The 19,761-nt window shown below is 34.4% G+C and overlaps 1 protein-coding gene across 1 annotated transcript; it reads right to left on the bottom strand.

Annotated features, from left to right (window-relative positions):
- Nucleotides 1-1,416: 1,416 nt before the first annotated feature.
- On the bottom strand, nt 1,417-4,846 carry LOC103570370 (rh5-interacting protein-like). The gene is made up of 4 exons (XM_053741892.1): nt 4,259-4,846; nt 3,897-4,142; nt 1,861-2,109; nt 1,417-1,763 (listed from the first exon to the last, which is right to left on the bottom strand). Exons 1-4 carry the CDS (start codon nt 4,683-4,685, stop codon nt 1,495-1,497), a joined length of 1,191 nt encoding a protein of 396 aa, XP_053597867.1. The 5' UTR covers nt 4,686-4,846; the 3' UTR covers nt 1,417-1,494.
- Between the last annotated feature and the right edge of the window lie 14,915 nt (nt 4,847-19,761).

Raw genomic sequence — 19,761 nt, forward strand, 5'->3', positions numbered from 1 at the left:
CTTTTTATTCTTTTATTAATTGTAATTAAACGACACTGAGTTACCTAGCCATTTTCAATAGGGGATCTACAATTCTTTCAAAGAATTTTTAAAAAAAAAATTTGTTTCAATTACTGGATTTTTTCGCAAGTTATCGTGTCTACGGGTTTCATACTTGACGGACAGGAAATTTTTTTAAACTATTTTGATGTTTTTTCGGTTTTTATTGAGCTAAATAAATTTTTGAAAAGTATGGAATTAATCTCCATTAAATTATCTTCAAAATGGTGTGCAACTTATCTTAATTCCGTGAATCAACAAAGGTATAATAATTGAAATAGTTGCCAATATGAGACGAAAAAAAATTTTCGATCGTAAAGCACTCGCTGATGCTTCGCATCATGAGTCGTGCAAAAAAAAAGCAATTATTTCAATGTTTCCGATGATAAGAATTAAAAGATAGGTATCGTTACGTTCTGGCTCCAATTACATTCATATAAAAATTTTAGAAAATTTTTTTTTGAAGTCTCGAATTATTTATTCGCCACGTTGGGTGAATAAACGGTTCGAAACTTCTTAGAATCATACATAAATTAATAAATCGTTACTTTGTTGACGACATTATTTTTATTCATCGTCAAAAATGTAACGGAAATCTCTTGCGATAAGAAAATCGCCATGGCTCGTGGATAGTCTAAGCAGATGACGATGCATGTGACCCGGGCGATGTGTCGAGCTCATGTGTTGTTGGCCGTTCGAGCTCTGGTGATTAATCGATTTGTTGGGATTACTTTCCCTTGCGGAGGAACCGGGCTTTCAAAGCTCGTCTTGGTTGCATTCAAAGGAGGCATCAAAGAATTTTTTGGGCCGACTTATGGGGTCCACAATCTACACCATAGTAAGTGAATAAACTGTTTTTTTGTATAAATAAAGGAAGGTCAACAGCTGACGCACCTGAGGTCTATTGACATCCTAATGACGTCAACCTGGTCAATTTTTAAATATTCTGTCTCATGAATAGAAAAGTCAGAATATAACAATATATTTTTTATACATTTTAAGTGTTTCGATATTTTATAATTACAAAATAAGTCAGCTCGTGAAAAATTATGTCTTGCCTTGATTTTCAAAAATTAAAAAAAAAAACAATTAAAAAAATTAGATGTTGGTTTTTTAAATTTTCGTAGCAAATCTTTTTCAGAAAATTCGAACAAGATTCGGAGAAGGTCGTCTTAAGTTTATAATCTGCAGATTCTGTTAAGTTTTACTTGAAATTTTTCCTGAAGATTAATCAAAATTTGTGGAAACCGCCTGCAATTAAAAGGGAGATAAAATATTTAACGGTTCAAGGAGGGACAGTATGGTGGTATAAAAAAAAAGTTATTATTTCAACAGAGTTGTATTGTTTTTAAGCATTACAATGATCCCCTACAGGGGGTGGACATGTATTACAGTTACAGCAACTCAACCCTACGAGAAAAGGTTCACCAGCAGGTCCACATGGTCTACCGTTATTCACATTTTCTTCGTGTCAACATATATGCAATGATTATTAGCAATAGTAACAAAATTTTGTTTGCATTTGCATCGAAAATCAATGCAAGCAGAATTCTCAGCCATGCATTGATCATCTTCCCAGCAATATCCGTTTAAAATTGGCAGACATACTGATGCTGTGACTGCTATATTATTCAATGCACAAACACATTTTCCTTCAGGTAAACAGGTTGAATGCCATGAATCACTGCACTCCGAAACATCAGTACAAGAACTCAACAAGTGTGCTGTAATGACCAGTTAATTAATAAATAAATTTGATTACCCAATTCTCTAATAAATTTAATAATTCTTTTAAACTGATACTAATAAAATTCTACTTACTTTCAACACATTGGTTAACGGATACTGCCGTGTAATTACTTTTACATTGACATCGATTATAAGAACAATAGAATGAATTAGAATAACAGTCGGTATCACTTGAACAAAATCCATGTAACATTGGTTCACAAAGAAACTTATCAAACGCAAAGTAATGCAATCCACAAGCACATACATTATCTGATGAACATCTTGAATTTTTTATATTTTTACAATCTATGTCTGTTGCACACGGTTTTCCCAATAAATCTGATGACAGTATAAATTATGATTTAGAACGTAAAGTACAGTACTACCTTAGTAAGTTACGACCTTACACTATTATGAATTTTCTCATTTTTACAACCCGTGCTTAACCCTAAACCACCAAAAAAAATTTTCGAACTACCTGAGACCCTCATATTACATTTCAGTTTCATAGTGTGTGTGTGAGAGTATGTTTATTGTATTTTATAAAGTAGCTGATCATTTCATGAGATTTTGAGGGGTAATGTGGACATGCAAAAATTGTAAAAAATATACAATCGATAAATTTTGAGTTAATTTAGTTTATTAGACTTTAAGATAACCCATCCAGCCGTTACTTAAGTTTTAAATTAATATCAGATTTAATATTAATCATAAAACAAATGAATATTTAAAATTTCTAATATTATTTACTTAATCATTATTTTTTTTTCTAATAAAACAATCGTTAAAAATTTATTTATTTAAGAAAAAATTTATTTGACTCATTATTGCAAGTAAAATTAAATAATAATTATTTATATTGATTTCGAGAAATGAAAAATTAAATGTTACTGATAAATTTTTTTGCCTGGATTTACAGACACTAACGATCCCTCACACCTACATACCCTTCCTAGCTCCAGGTCAATCGAGACTAATACTTTTATTGCCCCTTAAACTATTACGACGGTCCCAAATCGTCGTAACTTACTAAGGTAAGACTAAGGTAAGACTCGTACAATCGAATATAGTACCTAGGTTCGGAACTTGGGAACATGGGCGCCAGTGAGTGTTATCAACCGACTGAAAGCATTATGCTTGATGCCACTGGTTGTCTACGATATTTTATATAACAAATGCTCAAAATTGAAGTGCCGTTAACTTTCTAGAGAGGGAATATGTCACGCCAATTTTCATAAAATATTGAGTAGAGGGTATGCATTAGTATGATATTAATTACTCCGATGAATTTTACAGTTGGTATTGATAGCTAATAATAGTAAATACATGGGGCATTCCACGCCAAATTGGACGGTTTTAAGAATTTTAATTTTTGATTTCCGTTATTTTTTTATATTTTTTTGCACTCATCAAAAAGCTCATCCTTACAAATTTTGAGATTTTTTTTATCATTGGTTCAAAAGATATGAAATTTAAAAAAAAAACCGCTCTTTTCATGTTTCTTCGCTCATAACTTTTTGAAACATATTTTAAATAAAAAAACTCAAAGAAAAAAAAAAGTTTCGATATTCCATGTACTTTTAGAAAAAAAATACAAATAATTTTTTAAAAAAATTTTTCTGCGTTATTTTTGAGTTTTAAAACTTTAAAGTCGTTTTTTGAAAATCATGCATATTTTGATTTTCCTGAAAAGTTGTGGAATAGATAATAGTTTGTTAATACAAATTTTCAGGAAAATCAAAATATGCAAGATTTTCAGAAAACGACTTTAAAGTTTTAAAACTCAAAAATAACGCAGAAAAGTTTTTCTAAAAAATTATTTATATTTTTTTTCTAAAAGTGCATGGAATAACGAAACTTTTTTCTTCTTTGAGTTTTTTTATTTAAAATATTTTTCAAAAAGTTATGAGCGAAGAACCATGAAAAGAGGGGTTTTTTCAAAAATTCCATATCTTTTGAACCAATGATAAAAAAAATCCCAAAATTTGGGAAGATGAGTTTTTTGATGATTACAAAAAAATATCAAAAAATAACGGAAATCAAAAATTAAAATTCTTAAAACCGTCCGATTTGGCGTGGAATGCCCCATATATAGCTATAAAGTAAGAATAAATGATAATACTCACTAGGTTCACATTCATAATTAGAATGAGGCAAGTGTTCGGATAGACATTGGCATCTACTTGAGACACAAATTGAGTTTTTTACATAGCAATCTTTATCACTCAAACAATAACCATTTAAAAGAGGTGCACATTTTGTGCTACTCAGTGCAATATAATTATCTTTACAAACACATGTTTGATTGCTGGAACACTTCTGTCCAATATCAACGCAGTGAGAATCTTCGTAACAAATATCATCGAATACCACTGTCAAAAAAAAAATAATATCCAAAATAATAATAACTAATTACTACTTAAATATGTAGAAGCGTAAACAAAGATGTTCAGTTGTAAACATTTTTTTCTGAAAATCATATACTTACTCGGTATACATTCAGCATTTAAATGTTTAACGAAATTGGGTTTACATTGACATTTATTATTAATACAAATGGAATTTTGTGTCATACATGGTTTACTTTTAGTACAAAATTGATTTAGAGGTTCTACACATTTTGTGCCATTTATTGAAATATAATCTGAGCTACATAAACATCTTTCGTGTATCGAGCAGTAAGAGTTCTCAATGTTTTTACAATCTTTATAACTCGTACATGTTTTATCCAGTAAGACTAAGAATAAAAAATTTATATATAAATGGATATAGGGGAGGAAAGGAGGGGGGGCTAACAGGATGCATAAGAAAGTACCCTGGCGGTTTGCCACGTGCCACTCCAAAAGTGATTTTTGAATATTTAAATAATCTTTTAAAAACCAAAATTTACTCACAAAATTTTGGAAGTACCCCATTCCTACCCTTTCTCTCCTATGTACATTATTAAAAAATTTTTTCACTTATAATAATTGTTATACGTACGTGGTGTACACACGTCATTAGAATGAGCGGCATAATTTTGTATACAGCTGCATTTATTGGAAGAACACTGAGAATTCATGACGATACAATCGTCATGTTTTGTACATTCACCATCTATAAGTGGCAAGCACGTTAATGAATAGGATTTCATATAATTTGATTTACAAACACATATATTGTCATCCGAACATGTTGAGAATTTAGTTTCTTGACAATCGTTTTCCGTTTCACAAGGCATGTCCAAAAATTCTACAATAGAACATGAAAGTATCATATGAAATAGAATTTACTCTTCAAGTCGATTGATAAATGAACCAATTTATATACCTGCCACGCATTTAGTTCCTCGATAAACATAATCTGGTTTGCATTGACATGTACTATTCGTACAAATAGAGTTTTCTGGAGCACATATTTCATTCTTCCGGCATTTTACATTGATTGCTGGTGCACAATTCTTGTTATTTATCGCGATATGATTTTTTTTACAAATACATTTCATATTTCGAGAGCACATTGAATGTACTATGAATTCGTGACAGTCCAAATATCCCCCACATGCCATGCCAATGTGTGCTTAATTATAAAAAACAAAAAAGCAATGTTCAAAATAAATCTAAAAGACTAATGTCATCATGATTTATAAAAAAAGGAAAAAAAATGGAATATGCAAATGTTTAATTTGATTTTGGTTTATCTTTTGAATAAGTACAAAATTAGATCTGACTAAATTTTTCCATTTTTGAATATGATCGTTGCTGGTAATTTTTGGTCAGATCCAATCATACCTGTTTAATTTTTTCTTGACACGTACTCAAATTTTTTGATGTGTCCAGATCTGGGAATTTATGACTAAATCTTGATAGATTTGAATGTATATAAACAAAGGTGACAGATTGTGAGGAAGTAAATTTATCGATACAAACAAATGAATAACATCCAGATAAATCAGACTTGATATCATTGTCTGATAGGATTTGGTGATATTGAGTCAGATATAATGTTTTTTAATAATTAATTGACACTTACGTTCTTCACATTCAGTATTTGCAATAGTTTTGAACATTGTGTTGCATTTACACACGTTTTTAGAACATTCAGAATTATTAACTTTGCAGTCGTCATTTGTCTGGCAGTATTCATTCAAAATTGGTATACATGATGTCCGATTAACAGCCAGTGTATTCAATGAGCATATACAAGTTTTGGTTGCCGAACATTTGGCATATTTAACTCTTTCGCAATCAGAATCAGTTTTACAAGATGAACCTAACGGCTCTGGAATGACGACAATAGACGTTAGTGTAAAACAACGATATTGGTACTTGACCTTTCCCGGGTCGAAATAATTTGATCTGATTTTGGTCTAATTGGGCTATTTGATCTGCTTTTTGATCTTTTACAAAAATTTTAACCTGTTTTCGACCTGTTCTAAAAAACAATGGCATTACGGGCAGACAAAGCTAGATTAATTCTTGAACTTTAAGAAATTTTAGTTCTGAAAATTTGCAAGGACAAAAGTAGATTAAATCATGGACTTGAAAAATTATTATTTATGGGCAATATTTATAAAAAAAATATTGTTACAGAATTGATTATGTTTTGTTTACTATTTATTCAGTATCTTTTGTTTGAAAATTTCGGCAGTTAATGTGTAAAATGAGCGAATAAAACTAATGGATCTGGTTTAGGCGAGTTTTGTTAAACAATTAAAAATTACACAGATTTTATTATAAATTAAATTATAGATTTATTTACACTGATTTACACCTTAAAATTATGAGAAATATATACAATAGCGAATGCAACTAGATAAATTTATACGCGATAGCGAATGCAACTCAGATATTTTATTCACGTATAAAAATTGACACGTGGTCAGTAGCGGTTACTTCAATAATAATTAATTAACAATTAACTTATTATCACAAGAATAATTTATTTATTCTCAATAAATAGCAGCCTTGATTTACTGACTAAGAATTGAGGATAATTTAGCGTAGCGATTTGATTTAGTTTCACACAAGTTAATAAGCGAAGCGGTTCAAGCACGAGGTTGCACGTAGCAAAGACACGTTGTAGAATCTCTGAGCGAAGCGGTTAGACAGATAGTTGTAGAATCTCTGAGCGAAGCGGTTAGACAGATAGATAGTTGTAGAATCAAAATTGGTAGCGTCGTTGAGTCGTCGAGACGCTTGGTGTCGACGTGGCAGCCTTGCTGCCTATAACGAATTTTCCCATTGGCTTAAAAGCGCGCCAACAGGAAGCGAATTTTGTGATTGGTCAGCTTGTAGCGGGTTCTCAGGACGTCTTGACACGATCCTGAGTTAGAAATAGTATGTGCCGGGCCCAAATAGCGAGTGACCCGGCACTATTCTGACCTTCAGTTAGTAGCGAGCTCGGCTTCTCCCGAACCGAGCGGAAATGCACGAAGCTTGATTTAAATTAATCAAGCTCGTGACTGAACATTCTCCCCAGCGCTGGCGACTGTGTCGACTGGATTGTCTTCTGGAGAGTGCACTGGTAGTACACACAGCTTAGCGATTGGTCGTACAAGTTCCGTGGTAGCGGTCTTCAGCGTGACTACTCGAGTCAGGCCATCTCTGCCTGGATGTAATGCGAGTACTCGAGCAAGCGGCCATTTTGATGGTGGGAATCTTTCATCAGTCAACAAGACTAATGAACCCACTTTGATGTTGTTTTGCGGATTATGCCACTTCGAAATAGATTGATGACGTTGCAGGTACTCTGATGACCATCTACTCCAAAATCTCTGGAACATTTGTTGTAATTGTTGCCAGCGTGACAACGTAGCTGAATTATTTTCCAGTAGCGAGGGCCCAGGTACGGCGATTAGTGGTTCACCGATGAGAAAATGTCCAGGAGTTAGAGCGGTTAAATCTGCAGGATCTTCAGATAGCGGAGCGATCGGTCTTGAATTTAACACAGCCTCAATTTGTGTTAAGACTGTAGCGAGTTGGTCGTAAGTCAATAGCGATTCACCAATAGTTCGTATGAGATGGAACTTGATTGACTTTACGGCTGCTTCCCACTTGCCACCAAAGTGGGGAGCACTTGGTGGGTTGAACTTCCAGTCTGTGCCATCTGTAGCGAGTAAATACTGAAGTTCTTTTAGCTGTCTCGATCCTGCTGCGAATTCTTTCTTTAGCGTGGCGTCTGCTCCTACAAAATTTGTACCACAGTCCGAGTATAGGATACTGCAGGCGCCTCTTCGACTAGTGAATCTTCTAAATGCTGCGACGAAAGCGTCAGTAGAGTAATCGATGACAATTTCAATATGTATAGCGGACGTAGCGAGACATACAAACACAGCGATCCATCCTTTATAGGTTTTGGCACCTCGACCTTGGAAAGTCTTCAGTGTTACTGGCCCAGCGTAGTCTATTCCAGTGTGTAAGAATGCTTTAGATGGTCTTACACGAGCGGATGGCAATTGTCCCATTAATTGTTGTGCGCGAACACCTCTATGTCTCGTGCACACGACGCAGCGAAGAATGTGTGATCTGACTGGAACTCGACCACCTTCTATCCAGACAGATCTCCGTAGATCAGCGAGAGTCAATTGAGTTCCCCCATGGTATGTTCTTCGATGCGAATGATCTATCAATAGCGTACTTAAGCGTGATGACCTTGGTAAAATAGCTGGATTTTTCTGTTCATCATCCAGCAGCGAATTCTTCAAGCGACCGCCAACTCTGAGTACTCCGTTGTAGTCGACGTAGGGAATCAATTTAGCGAGATGATGACTTCGGTGTAGAGAATCACCATCCTTCAATAGTTTCAGCTCTTGCGAATAGTACTGACTTTGAGTATACTTGATCAGCAAAGTCTTAGCGAGTTCCAGGTCAACTGTAGAGAGTGGTGTGTCCAGTGTGGACTGTGGCACTTTTTTAAATTTAGCGATGGCACGAAGACAGATTCCAAGCGTGCGAAGTAAAGGTGACAACTTAGAGAATTTTTCTAGTAGCGTGTATAGCGGGTGTGAATCTGCCTTGAAGATGGTAAAAACCAGACCTGGACGTTCTTCAAGATGTGATACCGTCTGCGTAGGGATATCAAAAGATGGCCAGTTATCTTTTGATTGACTGAGCCACTTTGGTCCCGTCCACCATAGCGAATGCTGTTCTAGTTTGGCTGCTGTTAAACCTCTTGAAGCGCAGTCAGCTGGGTTAAGTTTTCCAGGAACAAAATCCCAGTTGACACTTGGTAGCGATTCTTGAATCTTGGTAACTCTGTTGCGAATGTAGACTTTCCATCTAGCTGGGTTGTTTCGTATCCACGTTAAGGATACAGCGGAGTCTGTCCACATGAAAACTGGAACGTTTTCAAGTTTCAAAACCTTCTTGACGTAGAGTATCAGTTGAGCGAGTAAGACAGCGGCATTGAGCTCCATTCTTGGTATAGTTATAGGCTTCAGTGGTGCAACTTGTGTTTTGGCACACACTAGCGAGATATTGGAGCTTCCAGTAGCGTCAGTAACTTTTAGATAAACTACAGCAGCCATAGCGAGTTGTGAAGCGTCAGAGAATCCATGTAATTCAATTGATACACCATTTTTAACATGATTCCAGCGAGGTATCTGAATCTTCGAGATCTGATGTAGTTCATCTCGAAACAAATTCCATTCTTGAAGAAGCGACGGTGATAGCGTAGCATCCCAGTCAAAGTTCTGCAGCCAGAGCTTCTGCATGAACATCTTGGCTCTCACGATAATCGGTGCCAAGAAACCCAGTGGGTCAAACAAGCGAGCAATTTCAGATAAAATTGTGCGTTTAGTTGTTGGTGATGCTTCTGGAAGCGAATATCCGAACTGGAATTTATCCTGTGTTGAATTCCAGGTTAGCCCGAGCACTTTTACTGTAGTATCCCCAAGCTCTCTTGGTGTATCTTCTTGGGTTTCACTTGGAGCGACTTGAGAAAGTAATTCAGTTGAATTACTTGCCCACTTGGCAAGCGGAAAACATCCTGTGGCGCACATATTTTTTGTGTCGAGAGCAACTTGGATTGCCTCAGCGAGTTCATCTGCACCTCCATAGATGTCGTCAACGTAGCGTGTATTAGTTAGCGGTTCGACAGCCTTCGGAAATTTTTTCCCTTCGTCTTCAGCGAGTTGTAAGAGTGCTCTTCCAGCGAGATATGGAGCCGATGTTGTTCCATAAGTAACAGTAGCGAGTGCAAATACTATTGGGATGTCATCTTCGTCAAACCAGAGTATGCACTGTAGATGATGATCTTCCTTGTCAACTGCAATCTGACGAAACATTTTTGTAACGTCAGTAGCGAATAAATAGCGATGGCACCGAATGCGAATAAGTACATCACTGATGTCAACTTGGATCTTTGGGCCCACATGAAGTATCTCGTTGACAGATACGCCAGATGTAGTTTTCCAGGACCCATTGAATACCACTCTGAGCTTGGTGGTAGTGCTCTGCTCTTTCAGAACCCCATGATGAGGCAACAGGTAGCTGTTCGGTGGTAATTCCTTTAATTTCAGACGTTTCATGTGCCCCAAGTCTTCATACTCCTTCAGGAAGTCGAAGTACAACTTCTTGTAGACTGGATCAGCTTCCAGTCGTTTGCGAAGACGTAGTAAAGCGTATTGTGCAGCTCTGAGCGAATCACCCAGTTGACTTGGCGAAGATTTAAGCGGCAAGCGAACGACATATCGACCATCAGACTGTCTGTAGTGTGTATTGACAAAGTGTTGTTCACACTCTTCTTCTTCTTCAGTATAGCGTGTAGCGAATTCTGTCTGTGGCTCTTCTTGGTACCAAAACTTGGTTAACAAGTCTTGTAGTTGATCATCAACAGCGACATGATGACCATGAGCGGTCAATTTTGATGTAGCGGTGTCCACAGATCCATATATGATCCAACCAAGTGATGTTGACTGAGCGATTGGGTCATTTTCACTTCCTTTTCGTATTTTAGCGTTGATTATATGTGCAGCTGGTGCTGCACCCAGAATGATGTCAATAGGTCTTGATGTCAAGAAGTCTGGATCAGCGAGTTGTAGCCCAGTTATATGCGGCCATTTCTTCTTCTTAGTTAGCGTAAATGACGGTAAGTTTACCGTCAATAGAGCAAGCACATGAGCTTGGATGGTAATAGAAGCGTTGTTGTGTAGCGAATGCAGCGTCATCTTGCATGACCCAAGCGAATGCCCAGCTGACACATTACCAATTCCACGTAATGGTACAGCTGCTTTACTGAGTTGAATATCCAGCTTCTTGATTAGCGAATGCGTCACAAAGGATAACTCCGATCCTTGATCAATAAGTACACGGGCTGTACATGTACTTCCTGTTAGCGAATTCAACTTAACAATAGCGGTAGCGAGTAAAACATTGAGCGAATGAGCTGAAAGCAGACTAAGTTAGCGAATTCAAAACAAAAGTTACCAAAATTGGAACTATTTGTTACCTGGGTCAGCTACAGGAGCGTCCTGTGCTGGTTTAGCGGCAGCACCATCGTCAAGATGAGTCGACGTGTGATGTGGCTGATCACAATGGCGGCACTTCTGCTTAGTCCTGCAGTCAGCGTAGCGATGGCGTCCCAAACAGTTAAAGCATAAGCGGTAATGCTGAACAATCGTCCTTCGGTTCAGTGGCGACGCCTTCTGGTAGCTGGGGCAAAATAGAACGAAGTGCTTCTCCCTGCAGATTGGGCACATGCCCGGTTCACTCGTACGCTCCTTGGGAGTGAAAGCGACGTAGCTAGCGGAACCGGTGGATGTAGATGGCGTTGATCTAGCAGGAGTAGCGGATTTACTGCTCCCAAACTTAACTTGTTTGGTTGTAGCGGCTGACTTAGCGTAAGACTTTGGTGATAGTGGTCTCTCACTGGTACTCTTAACTTGCGTTGAGGTTATTTTAGCGCCAATCTCTGAGTTTTCCCACGCACGAACCTTGGCCTTGAGCATATCGTGCAGCTGTTGGTAAGTGGGAAACTCATTGGATAACCCAAGCGAAGCCATCCATTCCACCCTCAGATCTGAAGGCAAGCAGCGAACAGTCAAACGAATTAAAAAGGGGTCCAACTCACCAATTGGAATTCCCAATGCAGCGATAGCGTCCAGCGATTTTTTGTTAGCGAGTAACAGTGCGTCCAAATCAGCAGCAGAGTGTGAAGTTAGCGGTTGGCGATCCAGCAAATCATCGATATGCATATCGAGCAATCGACGTGGATTTGTGTAGCGAGTATTCAGCAACTCCCAAGCGGGTTGGAAAGCGTCATCTGTGATCTGGAGATTAGCGAGTAATGCAGCGGCCTCACCTTTTACCTGCGTCTTCAGGTAATGCATCTTCTGAGACCCAGTTAGCGAATCTTCATTAATGACGAGAGACGTGAACAAGTCCTTGAACGAGTCCCACTCGTCATACGACCCTTGGAAAGTTGGCAGCTTGATTTGTGGCAGGTTAGATTTATGCACTCCACCAAAGTAAGCGGTCTGATCGTGATTAGCGGGCTGAACTTCATGAGCAGGTTCTGGAGCGGGTCTAGCAGCGCTGAGTCTCACTCTGAGCTCTGTGTATATGAGATTAGCTGTACCGTATGCATTACCTGTGTGGTATTCATTTTCAACGATCTCAGGTACATCGTCGAATAATCTCTCATGAGTTGTGTTGAAGCGATTCCACAAATCATTGAGGATAGCGAGTTCAGCATCAATAGCGGCGGCACCTTGGTTAGCTAGTACAGCGTCAGTTAAGCGAGCAGACATATTGCGCATCGTGTCGATGCGGTTCATTTGAAGAGCGACTTGAGCTTCGGCGGCCATCTTGTTAATACGTGGCACACAAAATGGACGCGATGACGTGAAACCGACGCTAAGTTTTCGATCTTTTCTATTTGAAAAGTCTTTTTACACCGGTGTGTAAAATAGATCACCCTGGGCAGCACTCTAGCAGTGCTCAGCAATGCCCACGGCACTTAGCGATTTCCACGACACAGAACTGACACTACACTTTTTTTTTTCTCACAATTTTTTTTTATTTTTAATTTAAAATAATTTTTTAATTGTTTAAATTTCGCCAGATCCGGCTCGAAGGACCAAAATGTAAAATGAGCGAATAAAACTAATGGATCTGGTTTAGGCGAGTTTTGTTAAACAATTAAAAATTACACAGATTTTATTATAAATTAAATTATAGATTTATTTACACTGATTTACACCTTAAAATTATGAGAAATATATACAATAGCGAATGCAACTAGATAAATTTATACGCGATAGCGAATGCAACTCAGATATTTTATTCACGTATAAAAATTGACACGTGGTCAGTAGCGGTTACTTCAATAATAATTAATTAACAATTAACTTATTATCACAAGAATAATTTATTTATTCTCAATAAATAGCAGCCTTGATTTACTGACTAAGAATTGAGGATAATTTAGCGTAGCGATTTGATTTAGTTTCACACAAGTTAATAAGCGAAGCGGTTCAAGCACGAGGTTGCACGTAGCAAAGACACGTTGTAGAATCTCTGAGCGAAGCGGTTAGACAGATAGTTGTAGAATCTCTGAGCGAAGCGGTTAGACAGATAGATAGTTGTAGAATCAAAATTGGTAGCGTCGTTGAGTCGTCGAGACGCTTGGTGTCGACGTGGCAGCCTTGCTGCCTATAACGAATTTTCCCATTGGCTTAAAAGCGCGCCAACAGGAAGCGAATTTTGTGATTGGTCAGCTTGTAGCGGGTTCTCAGGACGTCTTGACACGATCCTGAGTTAGAAATAGTATGTGCCGGGCCCAAATAGCGAGTGACCCGGCACTATTCTGACCTTCAGTTAGTAGCGAGCTCGGCTTCTCCCGAACCGAGCGGAAATGCACGAAGCTTGATTTAAATTAATCAAGCTCGTGACTGAACATAATGAAAGTTTGACAGCTTAATTTTTAGTTGTCTTGACTGAATATTTATAGCATTGAATAAAAGTGATAAAATAACTCTTAAAATGTCAAAAAAAATTTTTCTTATTTACTGGATAAAATCAAAAATATTTTGGCATTAGAAAACATCAAAATTCTTGTGACATCTTATTACGGAAGCGCATTAGCGTTTTAAATATCAAGGAAATTAAAATACATTTATAAATCTAGATTATTATAATTATTTTTAAAAAGTCCTGTTTTAGATCTAAAAGCGATTAAAAATGGACTAAAACATATAGTATGTCAAGTTTGTTTTCGTCCTTAAAAATATTTGAACACAGACCAATAATTATAATAAAAAAGTCCGTTTTTAATCTAAGCTCGATTAAAACAGATTACAGTACTACCTTAGTAAGTTACGACGATTTGGGACCGTCGTAATAGTTTAAGGGGCAATAAAAGTATTAGTCTCGATTAACCTGGAGCTAGGAAGAGTATGTAGATGTGAGGGATCGTTAGTGTCTGTAAATCCAGGCAAAAAAATTTATCAGTAACATTTAATTTTTCATTTCTCGAAATCAATATAAATAATTATTATTTAATTTTACTTGCAATAATGAGTCAAATAAATTTTTTCTTAAATAAATAAATTTTTAACGATTGTTTTATTAGAAAAAAAATAATGATTAAGTAAATAATATTAGAAATTTTAAATATTCATTTGTTTTATGATTAATATTAAATCTGATATTAATTTAAAACTTAAGTAACGGCTGGATGGGTTATCTTAAAGTCTAATAAACTAAATTAACTCAAAATTTATCGATTGTATATTTTTTACAATTTTTGCATGTCCACATTACCCCTCAAAATCTCATGAAATGATCAGCTACTTTATAAAATACAATAAACATACTCTCACACACACACTATGAAACTGAAATGTAATATGAGGGTCTCAGGTAGTTCGAAAATTTTTTTTGGTGGTTTAGGGTTAAGCACGAGTTGTAAAAATGAGATAATTCGTAATAGTGTAAGGTCGTAACTTACTAAGGTAGTACTGTAAATATCATACGAAAATAAGTCTAATATTGGCCTGGATAAGGAATAGTAGGGAAAAAATATTTGAATTCATCATTTATTTTAAAACAGATCTAATTTTTTGACCCGGGTCTCATTTAATTACTTGGTAAGCACTGATGATTGGATTGCTGTACAAAATTTTTATTGCATTGGCATTCATTATCAATACAAGAAGCATTGTCAGTTGCACATTTTTCACCCCTCCAACAAAATGCTCTCAATGCTGGTGCGCAGTATGTTTCATTTACCCTAATATTGTTTACTATACAAGCACAAACTTTATCTTTGGAACATTTGGCATGCTTTATGTCACTGCAATCTTCATCGTTTCCACAGGAAGCATTCAATATTACTGAATTCAAATAAAACAATTTTATGTAATCAAACCCGTGTAAAAAAATAAATTCCTGAGGAACCACGAAGCTTTCACATGCGATATGGGTACTGTTACCATAATGATAGGAATTGTTAACATATTTATGGAAACCTTCCCAAAAAGTATGGGTCTATATCCCATAATCACAAGTAATTACTACCATAACAGTATGGGATGATATTTCATAAACGTACTAGGAACAGTTACTATAATTTTTTCTCCGTGTAGCGTTACCCTTATGAAAAAGCTTTATATGTGAAAACATATATGATAAAATATATGAATATTATAATGTGATATGTTGTACAATATATAAAAGAATATTAATATTTTTGCCGTATTAATATATAATAACCCGATAAAAAACGTTTGGATTTAACCAGATATGTCTGGATCTCGTTGTATCTGTTTACATCCAACTACATCAAAATATTTGATCTTATTCCCCATATATTTTTTTTTATATACTTTTAATAACATATAGCTTTTCCATGGGAGTATCCGTAGCATTATTAACGTTCAAAAGCCGTTCTGATAAAGTACTATGGTATGTTCTCATGAAATTTTTAGTCTTGCAAAAGTACTGATTCTTGTTCCGGAATTTCTTACCAGTGGAACATTCATTACCAGGAATTCCTCCTCGGATTCTTCAGGAATTTTTTTCTTTTTACACGGAAAGTTAATTTATCATACATAACAACCTGTTACATATGGCTTAATTCTATAAAACTTTATGAAATTCTATAAAATTATATGAAAATTTATTCTATTTCATTAAATTTAGTGCAATTTCATAAAATTGTATGAAATTTCGAAAAATTAAAATCTATTCCAAAAATAATGACGTATAACATGTTATAAAATTTTAACAAATTTTCTAACATTTCATAAAGTTTATGAAAATATCTCGATTTTAATTGTATAAAATTTTATGAAATTATATTAAATGAGTTAATATTTTGATACTCGAAATTTATGAAATTTTAGGAAAACTAATGTAGTTTGGCTAAACATTAAGGAGTTCTGTTAAATTTTATCAAATCTCAAAAAATTATATGAAATTTTATCAAATTTATTATGAAAGTTCAAAACTTCATATGTCGATGAATATTCTACTTATCCGTATAAGATCACGTTCAGGCGTCAATGCAGTAGATAGTAGCGAGGACTTGGAACCGAAAGGTTCTAGGTTCGAGCCCAGCAGTCACCTGACTTTTTCATAAATTTAAAACATACTTAATCCGACTCAGTAATATCTCTATCCATTTGATCAAAATTTAAGATCTGTAGAGAATTTCTTTTTCTTTTTTCTGATTTAATATTTTTTTTATTTTTTAAAAAAATTAAAATTTTTTAAATATTATGAACTATCATAGAAATTCATATGATTTTAGAAAATTTTATGAACTTACTGGGCCATTTTCGGTAGAAAATTTTATTAAGGAAATTTTATAACATTGTATGAAGTTTCATAAATGAAGCTGAAGCTAGCGGGCGTAATAAGTAGCGGCCACGCAAAGAAAATTTCTGGCCGCTACTTATTACGGACGCTAGCCTAGCTTTATAATTTCATAAAAAAATTTTTTACGAGGGTATTACAATATCTACAATTTTTTAATCTACTTTTTCTTACCTTTTTCTCCACAGACGAAGTCATTTCTTGATTTTTTCAGTTTACAAATTAAATCATCATCACAGCATGCTTGAGGATTACGAGGATCACACTAAATAAATAAAAAAACAAAAAAAAAATTCAACATTACATTAAATATTATTTAGTCAATTACGAAAATTTATGAATAGATAAATACTATTTCATTATTTTTCGCACACAGATTGGTCTTTTGATTATTCCCCTCTAGTTGATATACGCATACTGTCAATGCAAATAGAATTCCTTGCAATGTAGAAAATAAATTAAATTTCAACATTGTTAAATAATTCTATTAACTAGAATCTTAAAAACTGAAGTAATTAGAAATCGTAAAATTGATTATATTTATGCTAGAAATTTTTAAACCCAAATTATGGACTTCCGGCTCAAGACTAATGTTTGTTTCTCTTAATAGGTTTCGATTAACTTTTTTAATCGTTTCATATCACAATAGCTAATGACTTTTTGAATTAGAACATCGTCTGATATTCAATGAAAATTCAAAACAAATTTTATCTTGATGAGTAAGCTTGTACTTAATGAATAGATAATAAGTATAACTTATCTATATATCGTTACCATTTCAAGGATTTCAAAATAATACAAAAAATATAATACACCGAGAAAAAATTATAGTAACTGTTCCTAGTACGTTTATGCAATATCATCCTATACCGTTATGGTAATGATTACTTGGGATTATGGGATATAGACCCATACTTTCTGGGAAGGTTTTCATCAATATGGTAACAATTCCTATCATTATGGTAACAGTTCCCATATCGCATGTGACAGAATCATGGTAATGATTACCATACTCATAAGAATTGTTCTCATAAGCAAATAGGAACCAATCCTATAACCACATTGTAACGGTTCCTATTAACGGTTCCTATAACCACATTGTAACCATTCCCATAATATTATGGTAACCATTCCCATAATATTATGGTAACCATTCCTATAATATTATAATAACCATTACCATAATATCATGGTAACCATACCCACAATATTATGGTAACCATTCCCATAATATTATGGTAACTATTCCCATAATATTATGGTAACCATTCCCATAATATTATGGTAACCATTCCCATAATATTATGGTAACCATTTCCATAATATTATAGTAACTATTCCAATAATATGATAACCATTCCCATAATATTATGATAACCATTCCTATAATATTATAGTAACCATTACCATTATATTATGGATAACATTCCCATAATATTATGGTAACCATTCCTATTATATTATAGTAACCATTACCATAATATCATGGTAACCATACCCATAATATTATGGTAACCATTCCCATAATATTATGGTAACTATGCCCATAATATTATGGTAACCATTCCCATAATATTATGGTAACCATTCCCATAATATTATGATAACCATTCCTATTAAATTATAGTAACCATTAACATAATATCATAGTCACCATTCCCATTATATTATGGTAACCATTCCCATAATATTATGATAACCATTCCCATAATATTATGGTCACCATTCCCATAATATTATGGTAACCATTCCTATTATATAATAGTAACCATTACGATAATCTCATGGTAATCATTCCCATTATATTATGGTAACTATTCCCATAATATTATCGTAACCATTTCCATAATATTATAGTAACCATTCCAATAATATGATAACCATTCCCATAATATTATGGTAACCATTCCCATAATATTATGGTAACCATTCCCATAATATTATGGTAACCATTTCCATAATATTATAGTAACTATTCCAATAATATGATAACCATTCCCATAATATTATGATAACCATTCCTATAATATTATAGTAACCATTACCATTATATTATGGATAACATTCCCATAATATTATGGTAACCATTCCTATTATATTATAGTAACCATTACCATAATATCGTGGTAACCATTCCCATAATATTATGGTCACCATTCCCATAATATTATGGTAACCATTCCTATTATATTATAGGAACCACTAACATAATATCATGGTAACCATTCCCATAATATTATGGTAACCACTCCCATAATATTATGGTAACCATCACCATAATATTATAGTAACCATTCCCATAATGTATGATAACCATTCCTACAATATAATAGGAACCATTACCATAATATTATGGATACCATTCCCATAATATTATGGTAACCATTCCCATAATATTATGATCACCATTCCCATAATATTATGGTAACTATTCCCATAATATTATGGTAACGATTACCATGATATTATAGTAACCATTACCATAATGTATGATAACCATTCCTACAATATAATAGGAACCATTACCATAATATTATGGATACCATTCCCATAATATTATGGTAACCATTCCCATAATATTATGATCACCATTCCCATAATATTATGGTAACTATTCCCATAATATTATGGTAACGATTACCATGATATTATAGTAACCATTACCATAATATTATGGTCACCATTCCCATAATATTATGGTAACCATTCCTATTATATTATAGTAACCATTACGATAATCTCATGGTAATCATTCCCATAATATTATGGTAACCATTCCCATAATATTATGGTAACCATTCCCATAATATTATGGTAACCATTCCCATAATATTATAGTAACCATTCCAATAATATGATAACCATTCCCATAATATTATGGTAACCATTCCCATAATATTATGATAACCATTCCTATAATATTATAGTAACCATTACCATTATATTATGGATAACATTCCTATAATATTATGGTAACCATTCCTATTATATTATAGTAACCATTACCATAATATCATGGTAACCATTCCCATAATATTATGGTCACCATTCCCATAATATTATGGTAACTATTCTTATTATATTATAGTAACCACTAACATAATATCATGGTAACCATTCCCATAATATTATGGTAACCACTCCCATAATATTATGGTAACCATCACCATAATATTATAGTAACCATTCCCAT

Source organism: Microplitis demolitor, chromosome 9, assembly GCF_026212275.2.
Source record: "Microplitis demolitor isolate Queensland-Clemson2020A chromosome 9, iyMicDemo2.1a, whole genome shotgun sequence".
NCBI lineage: Eukaryota > Metazoa > Arthropoda > Insecta > Hymenoptera > Braconidae > Microplitis > Microplitis demolitor.

Bases quoted from the DNA above. Each gene is read 5' to 3' on its own strand.
- LOC103570370 (XM_053741892.1), bottom strand. From the start codon at position 4,685: ATGGGGTACTTCCAAAATTTTGTGAGTAAATTTTGGTTTTTAAAAGAT. The intron at 4,143-4,258 runs GTAAGTATATGA...TTTTTTTGACAG, and splicing joins AAATGCTGAATGTATACCGA to TGGTATTCGATGATATTTGT. The intron at 2,110-3,896 runs GTGAGTATTATC...TACTGTCATCAG, and splicing joins TAATTATGAATGTGAACCTA to ATTTATTGGGAAAACCGTGT.